Source organism: Lepidochelys kempii, chromosome 1 (assembly GCF_965140265.1).
Source record: "Lepidochelys kempii isolate rLepKem1 chromosome 1, rLepKem1.hap2, whole genome shotgun sequence".
Lineage (NCBI taxonomy): Eukaryota > Metazoa > Chordata > Testudines > Cheloniidae > Lepidochelys > Lepidochelys kempii.
Genome location: NC_133256.1, coordinates 285,652,633 through 285,670,288, shown reverse-complemented (window position 1 = coordinate 285,670,288; position 17,656 = coordinate 285,652,633). Strand labels below are relative to the sequence as shown.

The 17,656-nt window shown below is 40.8% G+C and overlaps 1 protein-coding gene across 1 annotated transcript in view; it reads right to left on the bottom strand.

Moving 5' to 3' along the window:
- The window catches only part of BEST3 (bestrophin 3), a 28,923-nt gene extending 16,876 nt beyond the window's left edge, over nt 1–12,047 (bottom strand). Inside the window, exons 1-4 of the mRNA XM_073339454.1 lie at nt 11,896–12,047; nt 9,227–9,321; nt 8,425–8,658; nt 189–343 (exon numbers count right to left, since the gene is read on the bottom strand). Of these exons, the coding sequence (XP_073195555.1) occupies nt 189–343; nt 8,425–8,658; nt 9,227–9,321; nt 11,896–12,047 (636 nt within the window). The remainder of the gene's footprint in view (nt 1–188; nt 344–8,424; nt 8,659–9,226; nt 9,322–11,895) is intronic.
- Nucleotides 12,048–17,656: the final 5,609 nt, after the last annotated feature.

The following is a 17,656-nucleotide window of genomic DNA, read 5'->3' as shown; positions in this document are numbered from 1 at the left end:
GTGGTGGACTTGGTTTTGTGTATAGTATGTGCGTAGACAAACACACTTGGTACAAATCTAGAGTAAATCCACTGAGGTGAGGAGGAAAAGACTGGAAAGTTGCATGTAATAGATAAAGTTATATAGGTGAACAGACAATGCATAGTGATTTCAGTATCTGTTTCTGTAGATTTATTTTTCCTACTTACATTCATCAGTGTCTGCAGGTCTACACTGTCTCGAATTCTACCCTCTTTTCGCGCCTTATATGCTAGATTTCCAAACCAGACAAATGGAATCCAGTATTTAAGATGGGGAGACTTAAGATGATCAAAGTTTTTTCTTTCATCTACTGTCATAAAACCTGTTTACAAAAGAAAAATAGCTGGTTTCTAGTGTCCCAAGGTGCAGTTAGTTTGCAAATTATTGGTTCCTATGTTACGAGCTCAAGTACTGAAATAGATTTTTATGGAACATTAATTTCCAGGCACCAGAATGATTCTGAGCATTGTGTGTGTATGTAATATTTATATAAAACTACACTGAACTCTACTCATAGCTTTCCCCATTAGTTTCCTTCTCCCATTCTTCTCGGTACTAAACCCAACTTCCCAATATAGCGCATCAGCCTCCTTGCAAAATCTACCTAAATAACACTCCAGGTTTAGATAGAAAGCTAGGCCTCTCAAATAATATACATTAGTCTAAAAATAACTTGTTTTCTTATATGCTGCTGCTGCAGTAGTGCAGTTGTACTATACTAGGTATTACACAAATCACTCTGATTTAATGTTCTATTTTTAGGCAAGAAGAAACTAAATAATATCAAAAGATTATCATTCAACAATAGTTGCTTGTTGTGGTGTCTTAAAACTTGTTAAAAGTGATACTGGGGTCACAGGAGCTTCTGACTGATAAATTTTCACTAAAATTTCAAAGGAGTGAATGGGCAATAATGAATAAAAGTGTGTTTAGTAAACCAAGTTCAATGGAGAATGGATTTACCGCCCTTAAAATGCTTCTCTGTAGGATTTTGTTTCTTCTGGTTTATTCAGTAGTGTTAAGAGAGGGAAAGAGAACTCTGCTCAGAAATCCCAAATCTCTGGGTTCACTTTACCTACAAACCCCTCCCCCAACCAGTTAGAAGGGAATTGGGATTCCAGGGGCAGAAGGAGATGGAGCCAGGATTGTCTCTAGCAGCATAGCTTCACTGGAGCAGCATTGTGCATATAGTGGAAGTGGGAGCAGTGTAGCCCCAGAGCTGGCTGAGAGGCAAGGGGACTTTGCCCAGGAAGTGGATACTCTGGGTTAGGGAGGGCGATCTCTCCATACCTGTTCCACTGTCCTCTTCCCACTTCTGCCTACTCAGTTAATGGTCTGGGAACCTCACATTTCCCCCCTGCAGTGGAGTGATCTGGCCCTGGCCACTGTCAGGCAAAAGCTGGTCCCAAAGATAGATTTGGGGAAAACAATCTTTTACTAATCCTAAGAACAATAGAATTGTTTCCATTAATTAAGTATAAACCATTTTTATACCAGTAAAACAGCCCCCTGCAGCATTTGTAACCTCCTGATCCCTACATTGTATTACTGCCTGAGAACCAGAAGGTGAAATTTACTAGAAACGGACAGTAAACAAAAGTGAACCACAAACATTTGAAGAGTTTCAGAAAACAACTAGCCATGAAGGAAATGATTGGTTCCTTAGTTCCTTCATGCCTGAGTTATTTGTCATCCTGACTATTGCAATCTCCTGGCTTTCTAGCTCTCACCTTTCCATTCTGTTCAAAATGCTGCAGCTAAAATAGTCTTAGTAAGTATCCAAAAAGGGTGGTGGTTATTTGATAATATTTGTGTGATGGTAATGCTTAGAGGTCCCAACTGCTATCTGGGGCCCTATTGTGCTCATGACTATACAAACACATAGACTCCAGTCTTACAAACAATTACACACACATGTTTAACTTTACTACTGGGAGTCAAGTTAAGCACATGCTTAAGTGTTTGCAGGATTGGGACCTAAATAGACCAGACAGACAAGGATAGAGGGGGAAACAGAGGCAGAAAGGTGAAGGGTCTTGAACTGATTATTAGCACATTGTCCGTGTGTACAAGATAATGGCCCCATTTTAGGTATCCCAGGGTTAATATGTCACTATATTTTTGTAACAGGGTGAACAGATTTTTCTGTGTCTCTAGGAGGAGGCCACATCAGGCCAGACAGCAGCCTGGGGCTGCGGTGGAAGGGGGTTTAATTCCCAGCCAGGCTTCAGAGTCAATTTAAGGAGGTACTCCATGTGGAAGCTAATTAGGTAAAGATGGGCTTATTTAGAATGAGCACATTACAAAAGATGGCTGGGGAAAGATTGGAGTTGCTCAGTATGGGTTGTATTGTTTGTTTGTTTGAGTTTACTGCTCAACAATCGCAATTAGACCAAAGTGTTACAGACCACTGGAGACTAGACTATTATGTGCCACAGCCATTATTTTTAAAGTTAAGATATTTATGCTTATATCCATTAATGATTAAACAGTTTGTTGGAGGGACAGTAATGGCAGGGAGCATTGTCCTTATTGCTGAATGCACTGGATTGCTACAGTATGAGCATGTTTAATCATTGATGAAGGTTATGGTGAAACAAGCCTCCAAGTAGTCCCGAACTAGTTATTTTCATTGCAGTGATAAAGGAAATACTTTCTGTTCAATCAATAACTAGGGAGGGTGTAAAACAGCAACTATTAAAGGTAACCATTTTTAAATTGGCAGGACTAGGTAACTTGCACCCAAGAGTATTAAAAGAATTGGCTGAGGAGCTCATGAACCATTAATACTGATTCTTAGCAAATCTTGGAACACTGAAACAGTTCCAGAAGACTGGAAAAAAACTAATGTTGTGCCAATATTTTAAAGGGTAAACAGGATGACCCAGGTAACTATAGGCCAGTTAGCCTAATATTAGGGTTGCCAATATTCCATATTATAAGGGATATCCCTTACTTAAATCAAAAATTGCCTTCCCCTACTACTAAATCAGTATGGGACACCTCTTATCCCATATTTCAAACAGGGAAGTAGTTCCGCTGGAGTGGTCTGGAGCGTCACTCTGGCACCTGAAATCCAGGATGGAGTGGCACTCCAACCGGTTGGCAACTTAACCTGTTGCTCGGGGTCACAATGCCACTCAAATTTAGTCCAGTTGCCCCTTTGTCGCCGGAGCCCCACTGACAACTGCCCCTCCACTGAAATCTGAAATAGTGCCCCTGCTGGCTGCAGTGAAGCCTCCTGCTGCTGTTGCCTTCCTCCAACCCATACCCTTCGTGCAACCCCCACCCCTTAGCAGTGTACAGCACTGGTGCAGGCAGAGATCAACAACTGCAGCCTCTGACTCAGCTCCTGGCACCCACATGGACCATGAATAGGAGCTGCAGTGGCTGCCTGGCCTAGTGTGCCCTGGGGTCTCTGCAGCCCCCAGAGCTGGAGAGCCCGGGCTCCAAGCCAAGCCCAGAAGTTTACACAGCAATTAAACAGCCCCACAGCCTGAGCCCCGTGAGCCTGAGTCGACTGGCATGGGCCAGCCCTTGGGGTCTAGTTGCTGTGTAGACATACCCTCAGAGGCCCTAGGAAGGATGGGGAGGAGAAGAGACTTGCCCCAAAGGCTCAATTCAAGACTGGGACATCTGAGGTCTGTCCCGTATTTTTGAAGTACAGTGTTGGCATCACTAGAAATCCTGGGTAAAAGCATGGAACAGTGTATGTGATGCAATCAGTAACGAATTAAAGGATGATAGCATAATTAATGTCAATCAACATGGTATTATGGAGAATAGATTTTTTCAAATAAACAGTGTAATTTTTTGAGGAGAAGAAAAGTTTGGTTGATAAAGGTAACTGTATTGATATCATAGACTTCCGTCGGGCATTTGACCTAGTTTTGTGTGACATTCTGTTGGAAAAATTAGGAATTCATGGGTGGTACATGAACCTCCTATTCGGAGAGGCTATCCCCTTGCCCCACTCCTTCTGCCCAAGGCCCTGTCCCCACTCCCCTCCACCTCTTCCCCCACTCTCATCCACTGGGGCCAAAGGAGCCCTAAGTCCCCCACCATGGCTGGAGGAGGCCTGCCTGAGCTGCCCTGAGCCCTGACCCGCCCATTCAAGCTGCCCCTGGTCCACCCACCTGAGCCACCCAGAGCTCTGGCTGGCCAGAGGAGCCCTGAGCCCCACTGCTGCCCGGTCCAGGGCCGTAGCAGGAAGCATTAGTGGAGGTTTGGGGAGGCTTAGCCTCCCACAGCCTCCGTGATGCACCACCCATGAGCAAAATCCATACAAAATCATTGTAGCCCATATTAAATGGATTAAAAACTAGCTAATTATATATATATATATATATATATGTATTGTAAATGGAGAATTATCATTCAGTGGGGATGTTTCTAGATGGGTCTGTTCTTGGTCCAAAGCTATTCAATATCTTCATCAATGCTCTGGAAGAAAATATAAAAATCAAAGCTGGTAAATAATGGTGGGTACAGATAAGTTATACAGAGTGATCTAGATCACTTGTTGAGGTACCCTCATTTGAACAACATGCATTTTGTCATACATCTAGGAACAAAGACTGTAGATCTTACAAGTTGGGATGCTGTATTCTGAAATGCAGTGACATGGAAAAGGACTTAGGGCTCATGGTAACTGATTGAACGTGAGCTCCCAGAGTGATGCTGTAGCTAAGAGGGAAAACGCGATCCTTGGATACATAAGCAGGGAATATCAACTAGGAGGAGGGTGGGCATATTACCTATGTCTGTGGCATTAGTGAAACCATTGCTGGAATGCTGTGTCCAATTTTGGTGTCCACAATTCAAAAAGGATCTTGAAAAATTGGAAAGAGTTCAGCAAAGAGCTACCAGAATGATTTGAGATTTGGAAAATTCACCTTACTGTGCGAGATTTAAGAAGCTTAGTCTATCTATTTCCCCATGTTAAGTATCCTAACACCTTCTTGTCAACTGTCTGAAATGGGCCATCTTGATTATCACTACAAAAGTTTTTTTTCTCCTGCTGATAATAGCTCATCTTAATTAATTAGCCTCTTAGAGCTGGTCTGGCAACTTCCACCTTTTCATGTTCTCTGTATGTGTATATATATCTTCTTACTATATGTTCTATTCTATGCATCTGATGAAGTGGGCTGTAGCCCATGAAAGCTTATGCTCAAATAAATTTGTTAGTCTCTAAGGTGCCACAAGGACTCCTGTTCTTTTAGTCTATGTAGTTTATCCAAGAGAAGGTTAAGAGGTGACTTACTTGCAGTTTACAAGCACCTCAGTGGGGGAAGGATTTCTTTGGCTCTTTACTTGAGCAGAAAAAGGCATAATGTGAGCCAATGGCTGGAAGCTGAAGTTAGACAAATTCAGACTAGAAAGAAGGTGCACACTGTTATCAGTGAGGGTGACTAAGCATTAGAACAAATTACTTAGGAACATGGAGGATTCTCCATCACTTGCAGTCTTTAGATCTTTCTAAAAGGTACTCTAGAGCTCAAACAGAAGTTGTGGACTTGAGGCAGGAATCACTGGATGAGATTCTATGGCCTGTTGTATGTAGGAGGTCAGAGAAGATGATCATAATGGTCCCTTCTGGTCTTAAAATCTAATCTATTAATGTATGAAATACATTTACAGGAAAAGCAAATGTGTAGCAATATTTTTGCTTTAGCAATTTTCAGTTTGACAGTGAGGTGAAAAATTGGCATAAGTGGCTTCAATAATTACTGGTTTCAGAGTAACAGCCGTGTTAGTCTGTATTCACAAAAAGAAAAGGAGTACTTGTGGCACCTTGGAGAGTAACCAATTTATTTGAGCATAAGCTTTCGTGAGCTACAGCTCTCTGCATCCGATGAAGTGAGCTGTAGCTCACGAAAGCTTATGCTCAAATAAATTGGTTAGTCTCTAAGGTGCCACAAGTACTCCTTTTCTTTCAATAATTACTGATGCTCTTTAAGGGTCAGATTCTGCCACCATTGCTTAAGTTGAATGCAGGATCAACAAGTAGTCTGTTCCATAAAGCCATAGCTAACTATGAATGGGACTAATTGTGGAGTATTGTATTACTCAACATGAGAAAGATTAGCAGAATCTGGTCTCAAGTGTTCAGTACTGTAGCTGTGAAATATTCGTGGGACAAGATATATTCAGATGTATAGTGTTGATTATATTGTCATGACTTGTTCAGGGACACTGTGGTAGAATATTTTCTCCATCTGTTAAGAAATATATTTCTTTCCCAATCTACAGCAATGTATGTATAGTACTCATACACTGTATCTTTAAGAACAGCGTGTCTTTAGTACAGAGAGGCAGAAGTGGGTTAGCTTGCAGGAATTGCTGTAATTTTCCTGTGTGTACTAAGAGTAGTTGGCTAGGAAGAATGACAAAAGCTTCACTGACCTCTCAGGCTCAGGTAAACAACTTGCTGTTGAAAAATGCTAGGAAAAGGATTTCAAAATTCAACATAATTTTGGGAAAAGGAAGACATCAACCTGAGCTGGTTCTGTCAATAAGAAAAATGCAGTCGGCTGGGAGTTTTTTCTTAAATATTCTAAGACTCTCATGTGTATATATACAGCATATTTTAACATAGTGTAACATCAGTAACTTACTGTTGTTTCCTAAAATAATACAGTTTACAAGATACCATTGAAGGCAGGGCTTTGGAGCTGTGCTCCGGCTCCACTCCAGCTTCAGGCAAAAACCTGCAACTCCACTGCTCCGGAGCTACTCCACGCTCCAGCTCCAGGCTCCGCTCCAAAGCCCTGATTGAAGGAATACAGGAACTGCTCTGTCGGAACAGACCAATCAACATCTAGTCTGGTATCCTGTCTCTGACAACAGCCAAATCCAAATACTTCAGAAGAAGGTATAAGACCACACCATGCACTTAACTGTGCAGCAGGGAGGTTGGAAAGGGAATTTATTTTGGCTTAGTTAGCAACCAGCTTCTGCCTTGAAGCATGTGTATGCTCCTTGGTAGACATTGGGATAATACATGTTCTTAGGGGTGGTGGGGGGAACCCATTTCTTATGAGGTGTAGTGGTGGTCATGGGAACTAAATCACCAGAATATTAGAAAAGGGTATTTCCTAAGAGAAGGGATAAAAGGTGCCATCTCATTATTCCGTGCACCATACGAAAATGACAATACCTATTGGGTTGGCCTGTTTGCTTATAAATGATGTTGTATGCTACCAAGCAATGGATCCACGTACCATTCCCAAACTCAGCTTCCAGCATGGATTGAGTTAAATCAAACAGACTAAAATCATGGTTTAAACCATCATCATAATCTTGTTTAGTGTTTGGAATTTTTAGTTATTTTCCTAAAGAAGGGTTAGTTCTCACTGGTTGGTAACCATTAAATTATGTTGATTTGCAATTAAATATAGCATTTACAACAAATGTGGTACTTCTTTTTGCTAAAGAGAATGCACTGTATCTGTACACATTTATTTATTAATTTTTTTATTGTGTTAGAAAATGGTGAATGATGCATTTTTTATTTACTGGATGATGATTGTTTACTCATGATTTGTGTCAATCTCTATTTGGATGGATATTCAAATTAAAATTTTTTGGTTAGTTAAATAAAACTGCCTTAAATGTGCTGGATATATAAGGAAAAAAAGGTTTATCAAAACATATTTCGCATTTAAAACTAACTAATTCAGTGACATGAACTGATTTTTTATGGTCACCATGTCCTCCTCTCATACCTCATTTTTAGTCATAGATTGGAAAAGAAAATCAAGCTTTCCTTCTATTTTGACTCCCAACTGGTTCCTTAATGTTGAATGAACTAGTTAATCAACTATACTAGTTGAATAAACTGAAATGAAGCTGTCAAAAGCTTTAGCAATTCAACAAACTTTGGTTCCAGGTGCTTAGCCAGTGACTTCCACCACTTCAGTGGTTTGACTTTCTTTGAAACTTTGGCAGCAAGCATGTAATATTTAATATTATTCATTTAATTTAATGATTTTTTTAGATTATAGTAAGTTTAGGCCTTAACATAGTTTGTCAGAATTTCAAATTGGGTTGTTTTAAAAATAAACTCATATTTAATTTAAATTAAAAAAAACATTTTTTTTAAATTCACTCTGTCATCCTCTCACTCCCCTGTCTGAGAAAGGCTGAGTGCAGAGGAGATGTAGCATGCTCAGTCATAAGGGCCTCACCTTCTTCTAAAATGGACCTAGATAAAGAATTTAGCAATGCTGGACTCTTAAGGGCATTTTATCTAATCCTTCTCTGCCAGTGGGTAGATTTGACATGGGGTGATCTGACAGGGATAAGGGATTAAAGAGAAGAAAATACAAGGCAGATCTCCAACATCCCCATCTGTAAGAGAAAGGGAAGAACTTATTGGGGAAAGGAAATTGACAATACCTGCTTCTACCACATGATCCATGGTTGGAAATCTTTTGTATACAGCTGTGCTCACTGAGCGGAAGATGATCAGGGAAGTTAAATTCACATAACGCATTAGAGTCCTCCTAAGTAAGCGCCCGTATTCATCTCTTCCCTGAATGCTGCTAGAGATCAAGAACATAAGTCTGTCTGGCCAGGGCAGATTCACAAACTGGTTCCACCAGCGGTTCACCACCAAAGTAACGTAGAATCCTGCATGTTAAAAAAGTATATCAGCATCACTGTTCTTGCTGAAAAACTGACACACACTCAGGTCCTCTAATGTTGAGTTTTAGTTCATTCTGTAGCATGTTATCTAGGTTGTAAGGTAACTTCATTTGCCAGAATAATTGTTATAAAATATGCACAATATGATACAGTTAAAGCCTATTATTAAGTAGCTATTACATTCCAAAGGCCAAATCCTGCAAGGTCCTAAGTGCCTCATGCAAGATGTTGAGCACCCCCAACTCCCATTCACTGAAATGGGAGTGAAGGGTACTCACTTCACAGGATCAGGCTCAGATAGTTATTTAAACAAACATAGTTAGTGAATAAAAACTTAAATCTTCCAATAGTAAAGTGATAATTCAAGCACATGTGGTGTTGACTTGACAAAAGCAATTTGACTTTAAGGCAACCTTACTGGATGGCAGTGGTTTTATTGTGAGACAGATTTCCAACATGCCTTTCAGCTCTGAAATACTTCCATGCATTGCCGTTTGTGACATCCTAATGGAGGCAGCTTTGTGGATTCTTTCCACAGGTACGCTGTACTTACCAAGCACAAAGGTGACTGGGATTTGTTCAGCATATTTGTCACAGTAAATTGATAATTTTTCAAAGAACCGTTTTTGGCTTCCTGTAAGAAAAAATCTGTAGCAAAAATAAAATGTATATATCCCTTTGTAATACCGCTGCACACCTCGGATATAAAGTGAAGACAATTAAGCATAAATAACGAGATAACTGAAACTAGGAGTGATCTTGGCTAATGTGCACAGATGAATCTTTAAGGAATTAAATTGATGAACATTTAGGGTGTTAATATTTGTAGCATGTAGTAAGGCAGCTGATGGGTGGAGGAATATTATTCACTAGTCATAAAATGTTTCTCATTACTGAAGTGACAAAATCCACTTGTGCTATTCACCAGTAGTATGCCACCTAATACAAATCAATGGTCTTGGTGCAAACTACTTCAGCAAATGCATTTTTCTCCCATTTTTCAACTGGACTACTTAATAAAAGTGATCTGATCAGATCTTCTGAAACTGGAAAGGGGCATAAATCTCTACTTGCTGTTATGTGAAAACTCTACTCTTTCCACATCAGGAGGTATATCTCATTTACTACTAAGAAATTTTTCTTGGCGATAAGTTAAAATGCACAAAAAAATCAAATATATTTAAACTAGGGCAACTATAAGCCGTATGTCAGAAAAAAAGAATGGAGTACAGTGACTGATTCCCACAGAAAATGATAGCTAAGGAAATACAACATTCTTAAACACAAGCAATTATTTTATTTATATATAAAATCTTACAGTTATTTTATCCCATATAAAAGATATACATGGCAAATATTTGGGGTTGTTTTACATTTGTAAAATAAAATCTGCTGTTCGTATAGAATGCTTTCCACAGTGTACACTGAATAAAGGGGAGAGTTTTTATTTACCGATTTAAAGTAAGAATAGATTTTTTTTAATTGAAGGTTTTTGTTGTTGTTGTTTCTTTACATGCCAGTGATTTAGTCTTGCTACCAACTATACCTTTCTGTATGCCTGTATATCTTGGCAGATTAGTGATCGCCCACATAGACAAAGTAAGTCCAAAGAACTTGTTTTACGCCAAAAAGAAAAATGTTGAGCTCCAATTATATTTCTAAAGAGGGACTGAAAAATAATTTGAAGTCTCCCACTTATTTTATCAGTGAAAGTCTTCATTCCATTAGAAATCTTGTCTTCACTGAGGTGAAATTCACCATGCGCAGAGGACTAGCATGAGACATACACCCCACTTAAGTCACACTTGAGGAATTAATTGGGACTGAAGTGTCACATAGGTCTTGTGCTGGCCTTTTGCACAGGAATAAATGTCACCCTGACTTACACACTGATCCTGCAAGGTGCTGCTGTTGAGTCTCTCCTCTGAGGTAGTGAGGGAGGGATCCACAAAAGCACTTAGGTGCCTAAATCCCAGACTTAGGGCTTGTCCACACTTACAACGCTGCAGTGGTGAAGCTGCGCTGCTGTAGTGGTTAATGAAGACACTACCTATGACAAGGGGAGAGCGTCTCCTGTCGTGGAGGTACTCCACCTCCCAGAGAGGTATGTCAATGGGAGAAGCTGTCTATGCCTGGGGTTAGGACGGCATTACTGTGTCACTCAGGGGTGCGGCAGCATCACCAACTCCTTCTTCAGCTGTTTTGTGTAGAGTGAGGCAGGTGCCTCACTCATTCCCTTCAAGAAATGCCTTAAGTTAGGCACCTAAGCTGTCTGACTGCAGGGGGCAGATGCCCATTTGTGAATTGCTAAGCAGAGATAGGCACTTCCCTGCACCCTAGACTAGGTGCCTACCTTCAGGAGATAAGCAGGACTTAGCACACACCCCTTTTATCAGCATTTCCCATTGGCTAGCTCATGCAGCTCCTGGCCTAGTGTATGAGCTTTTGTGGATCACATTCTTAAGCACCTATCTCTCTCCATTTATTGTATAGGGATCCTGGTCGCCTAACTCGGCTTTGTGGATCAGAGTGGTGCTCCTGGATTTTCTAGGTGCCTAAAAGTTAGGTGCCATGGCACTCAGCATTGCAATACCTACGTCTCTTAATGGATCCCAACTTGAGTGCCTCCAATTTCTACTGAGTAGATGCTTGGCACCTTGCGAGATTGGGCTCTTAAAAACTATGGGCTCTTATTGCAGTCCTTACTCAGGCAAAACTCAACTTTCCATTTCCTGAGAAAGGACTACATAACTGGACCATAAGATAATCACCTTTCAGCATTTCCTATTAAATTGCCATCTATTAACTGGTGATGACATAGATGGATAAGTATGACAATATGTCTAGACTTCGCCGTTCAAAACAGGTCATTTAGTCAGGGCAGAGTTAGAGTGGCAAAAACCATGTAATGACATAGTAGTCCTGCAGATGTTTATATGGCATAACGTTTTTGGAACATGACATATACACAACAATCATCAGCTAGCAGGTGGCTGAGATTAGAATCACTGGAAGATGATGGTTCAACAGTAATTTAACATTCCAAAAATCATGTGAGATATAAATAAAGGACATTAAAAAAGGTCTAAGCAAAAGGTTATGTTTTTTAGTACAAAGTCAGTCATCAGCCAAAGGATTTGAAGTGTGAGACTGTCCCCTTTACATAGCATTTGATTCTTGTTAAGAAGGAGACATGAATATGTCACATGGAAATGGATGTACCTGTACAACACACTTATTGCTGTGTAAAGACTAGCAAAGGCAATAAATTCCCTGTACAGCAATTTGTAGATGCTGCCTTTCCACCTGAGGAGTAATCTGTGAAATCCAAAGAAGGTGGCATTTGCTACTTTACTGGAGTAAGTGACTGTCATTGTCTTGGCAGGTTGTTTCTAGAAAAGTAAAAACAAGCAGGAAATTGACTGTTTTAGAGTGTATCTTAACTTTAATAGTCCCATATATAGCTATAGTTAGCCATGTCTTTGTGACCTGCAGATGGGATTACTGCAATGCTATCTATGTGGGGTTGACCACCCAGAAGCTCCAGCTGGGGCAGATGTGCCTTCCTGCCTACCTGCTTGGCAGCGTCCGCTACCTGGAGCATACAACACCTATTCTTCAAAGATTCTACCAGCGTCCCACTTGCTCTGAGCCTTGGTTCAAGTGACTGACTAGGACTGCATGACATTTTTCAAAATTTGCAATTTTGTTGAATTTTTTTGTTCAAAATTTCAACAGAAAAAAAACAGAAGAACAAAATCATGCATTTCCCTGCCCATTTTCAGCCAGCTCTGGTATGATCTATACATCCCAATGTGATCTAGGGACTGCCTCTCCCATTTTATGTCTCTTCTGTTTTTTTTCTGTTGAAATTTTGAACAAAAGATTGAACAAAATTGCAAATTTTGAAAAACCTCAACCTCCCTGGTCACTCAACTACAGACCTAAAAGTGGCAATTCTTCAACAAAAAAACTTCAAAAACAGACTCCAACACGAAACTGCAGAACTGGAATTAATTTGCAAACTGGACACCACTAAATTAGGCTTGAATAAAGACTGGGAGTGGATGGGTCATTACACAAAGTAAAAAGTATTTCCCCATGCTATTTTTCCCCCTACTGTTACTCACACCTTCTTGTCAACTGTTGGAAATGGGTCATCCTGATTATCACTACAAAAGTTTTTTTTTCTCCTGCTGATAATAGCCCACCTTAATTGATTAGTTTCCTTAGAGTTGGTATGGCAACACCCATTTTTTCATGTTCTCTGTATACATATATCTTCCTACTGTATTTTCCACTGCATGCATCTGATGAAGTGGGGTTTAGCCCACAAAATCTTATGCCCAAATAAATTTGTTAGTCTCTAAGGTGCCACAAGTACTCCTTGTTCTTTTTCCTGATATTTGAGTGGCTGGTGGTAGGACATTCTCGTTAGTGGGTCCTCATGCCTTCTTCTACTCCAGCAGTGCAGTGCCCAAGCTAGGTTATAGTCCAAGACTAGCTGTTTTCTCAGGTCTGCACCAGAGCACACTGTAGGTTTCCCAACCCTCCAGGATTGTGCTGGAGTCTCCAGGAATTAAAGATTAATCTTTAATTAAAGATTATGTCATGTGATAAAACCTCCAGGAATATGTCCTGCCAAAATTGGCAACCCTAGCAGGCTGAGTGGAGGACTAGGAATTTAGCTGATGTAAGCAGAGGCAGGATGAGCTCCACCCTGACATCTGGTGGTGAGTTGTGGCAAAGAACTTCAGGGGATGATCTCATTTGCATAGGTACACCCACCTCGCCTAGCATGAGCCCATAGCTGCCCAAATGGTCACTTTGGCTGCTGTGGGATCCCCAGTTTCTCTGTTATTGGGGAGGAAGAATAAATTGTTATTATCCTGATTATGTGAATCAAGGACAGTGGAACTGTACTTGGCCTTTTGTAATGATGAAGGGACTCACCATTGACTAAATAGTACTTGCTAGGCAAGGGACATAGAATATCAGGGATGGAAGAGACCTCTGGAGGTCATCTAGTAGAACCCCCTGCTCAAAGCAGGACCAATCCCCAATTTTTGCCCCAGATCCCTAAATGGCCCCCTCAAGGATTGAACTCACAACCCTGGGTTTAGCAGGCCAATGCTCAAACCACTGAGCTATTCCTCCCCCCATGGATTCCAAAACTCAGTGAATTGAGAGAGGCTGGGGACCGGTATTACTACCTGGTGGTATGGGCCCCTGGTGAGGGCTCTACATGCCAATTGCACCTCCTTCTTCCTCCACTGTGGAATGTCAGAGCTAATTTTGATTCTATTAGGAGTTTAGTTACAGGCTGCTGAGCTGAATTCACTTTGAGCCAATGGTGCACCAGCACTGAGGCTCCCCTACTACAAGCTGAAATCATGAAAGAGCTAAAATTACTAAGCGCTGAAATCACAGAGTGTTGTGTTAAGTAGTGGGGGAGCCTGAAGATATATTGTGGAGCAGTTTGTGGGACGGCTGGAGCAGCTCATGGGACAGCTGGCAGAGCGGAGTGGCTGGTGAAGCGGAACAGTTTGCAGGACGGCTGGAGCAGCTCATGTGTGGGGGCTGGCAGAGCAGAGCGATTCGTGGGACAGCTGGTAGAGCGGAGCAGGGGCCCATGGAGAGGTGGTGCAATCTGCTTTGGACCACATAAGGTGCCCCTTAACCCTGCCATTTCCATCCAGGTTGGGAGGTAAAACTCTGCAGCTAAACTCTCGAACTCTGGGGCTGCACTGACCAGAGACAGAGACTTTTGGGTTGTTGGACTTTTGGGTCCTTGAGTGACTTTTGGGTTGCTGGACTCAAGAACCAAAGGGAAAGGACATGGCCCAATTTGCTTGGGATGGGTTTTGCTCATGGGTTGTGGTATGAATCCTTTTGGTGGTGTTTCCCTAACATAATACCGCATTATTTCTCTCTAAAAAAGAAAAGGAGTACTTGTGGCACCTTAGAGACGAAGAAATTTATTTGAGCATAAGCTTTCGTGAGCTACAGCCCACTTCATCGGATGCATTCAGTGGAAAAAAAAAAGGCTTTTGCTACATTCTGACTCTGTGCTTGCGAGAGGGGAAGTATTGCTTCTTAGAGGTGCCCAGTGGGGGGTGGTATATATTTGTCCCAGGTCACTGGGTAGGGGCTTGATCCGGTTTTGCATTGTGTTATTGGAATGGAACCCCTAGATACTGAACCCGGCCCTTGTTGCTGCCAACTCTGACGGGCAGAAGGGTTACACTTATATTTGGTGGTGGTAAGAATGTTTTCTTATTGACTTTGTCAAAGTGTTGTATAGCTCTTTTTGTTGTTTATGCACCTATGGATATTGGTGACAAGTACAGATATGGAGAGGAAAACTTTGCACAGCATTTTAGGAAGGAAGTGGATAAGACCCAGTAGCAGTTAATGATTGTATAAAGTCATTTGCATTGCTCTAGCATAAATGTCACTCTTGCATGTTTTTCTTTATGCCACTGTAGGCTATTTACTTTAATTTAAAAGAGAAACTATCAAACCATGAGTGCTGCCTTATAGTGGACAACTTGGCTAGGCCTCTGATGCTGAGCATAAAAATAAGTCATGAAAATTTAGCTTTAAAATTGCTAATTTCTTCTTTTATTCATAGGGGGAGTAAACAAGGGGAAAGGACACCCATAAGAATTCCATTTCTGACCGATGGTCTCTCCTGAGAGTTCTGATTTGTGTGGAGAATGGCCTGGCAGTTTGTAAAATCCGGGAATATATGGTTATTATTCCTTGGCTTCTAAATGATAGATGTGCTATTGCTGATATTTTTTTCCACATCCGTTTTTCGATTGAAGTTTGATAAGTGCAACTAAGGGGTCACATCCTGGCTGATCAGTGGGCAGAGGTGACATCTTGCATGCCGGAATGCCTGGGGTCAGCATGGGGAGTGTAGATTAAAAGTCGACAGCCTCGATTCTAGTTCCTAACGAAACAGGTGACTTCACCAAGTGGTTATAATGAGGAGAGATCTGGTATGAATGAGGCAACAAATCTTTCTACTGGGAACTCCAGTGAAATTCTATTGGAATTGTGAAAGCCAAGTTAGCACACGTATAGCCCTAGCTGGGACTGAAACTAGGAGTACCCCCAGGAGGATTTATACTGCAGGGATAAATTCAGGAATATTATCTAAAAAGCACTACCACATTATTTTTGTATTAGTAAAACTAAGTATAATTGTTTTTAGACTAGTGGTGAGCGAATGATCGCAGTATATCTATTTTCTTTCGCTTCATATGGAAATAAATGTTTCACAACACAAGAAGCACAGATTTGGCACTATACTTGTGTTTTTCTCTGGGAACATGTTCATAGTCTCCATTATACTTTTTTAATATATAAAATACAATACATAGCAATGGGAAGACATGGTATAAACAAGACCGAAATTCATGGTTCATGGCTTTGCTCTTGCAGATACTAGGCACTAGATACTATGGTGATTGGTGCTATATAATATCTTATACAGATATTTTATTATTATTTACCTCATTAGCAGATATAGGGCAAAATTCTCTTCTGGTGTAAATTGGCACTGTTCCATTGATATCACTGCAGCTGCACCAATTTACATCAACAGAGAATTTGACCCATACCTGTAATCCTGCTTTTCCTTCCCTTCAGTATTGGTTACCTCTCTGGAATTTACTCTGTTACTGTGACTTATATTTTATTTTATTTTTGCTAAGGCAACCAGAAGTCCTTTGGCATTGGTGCCTAAAAATAAAAGAATATTGTTGTTCTATTAACATTACTCCCAAAGTTAATGGGAGTTTTGTCCAGGTCCGGACTTCAGGATTGGAAGCATTACAATTAAAATAGAAACCATCATAGAAAAGGATGGCAATTAATAACATTGTAGATATATTACAGTATATACAAATAAATATCGCCTACATGCAAAATTAACCATCAATTTTCTATCATTTTATTTCCTCCTTTATATTATAGTGGAGAGAGGGATTCAAAGGTACAGATTAAGTTCAATTAAAAAAACAAACCATTAAGCACGTTCTGTGTACACTAACCTGCTATTCTGATGTGGCAGCCCAAACATGAAGGAAAATCCCAGACCCTTTCTTTTCCTCAAATGTCCCCAGTGAAGAAGCCTTCAGTTATGAAATAGTGTCTTTGCTCCTTCTTCACCGTAGGAACATAGGCTATTGGGGGTTTGCTTACTATCCTGGAGGAGTGGACTGACAAGCACAGGGGTTAAAATGTCTTTCCACTTCTGGAAGTCTGTTTTTGCCAAGTCCCTCACTGCTGTCAGTTACAGCAGGGAACAGACGCAAGCAACAGCAGCTGCTGATCTTGCTCTTTTCTAGTCTATAATTATAACTCCACTTGCCATCCAAAAGACCCCTTTGAGTTGAATGAAGAGTCTCTCTAATGGTTTGGATGGCACCAAAACCTTTCACCACTTTCCTTCTGTCCCCACAAATGGAACAAATAAGAGGGAAGCATTTTCCTCTGAGATTCAGAAAAGAGGATGAGTCTTGCCTCAATCCTGCAGTCTTATGAACATGTTTTGTATTACTCCCATGAGTCGTTCCACTGCTTTCAATGGATTGACTCATGGCGATGAAGTTAAATCTTTGCATGATTGGAGCTTCTCTCCCCATTCCAAAGGTCAGATGAACTCTGTCTTTCAGGAATCATGGTGTTAACAGGAAGCTGTGAAACGTGACAGACAATGAGACAAGGAGGATGCCATTCAGTGCTCCATGATTCTTCATAGAATCTTTCACAAAATGAATGAAGCAAGATGATTGCAAAGTGAAATAAAATAGAGCAGAGGGAGAGAGAAATAAGATGCTGTGTAGACCAGTGGGGAAAGCTATATTTTCTGATAAGAGATTTTTCTTGTTTGAGTCCCATCATTAGGTACAAAGTGATTCAGGAGCATGTTTTGTTAATTCAGCTTGTCTCTGAAGGAAATGATTTGGGA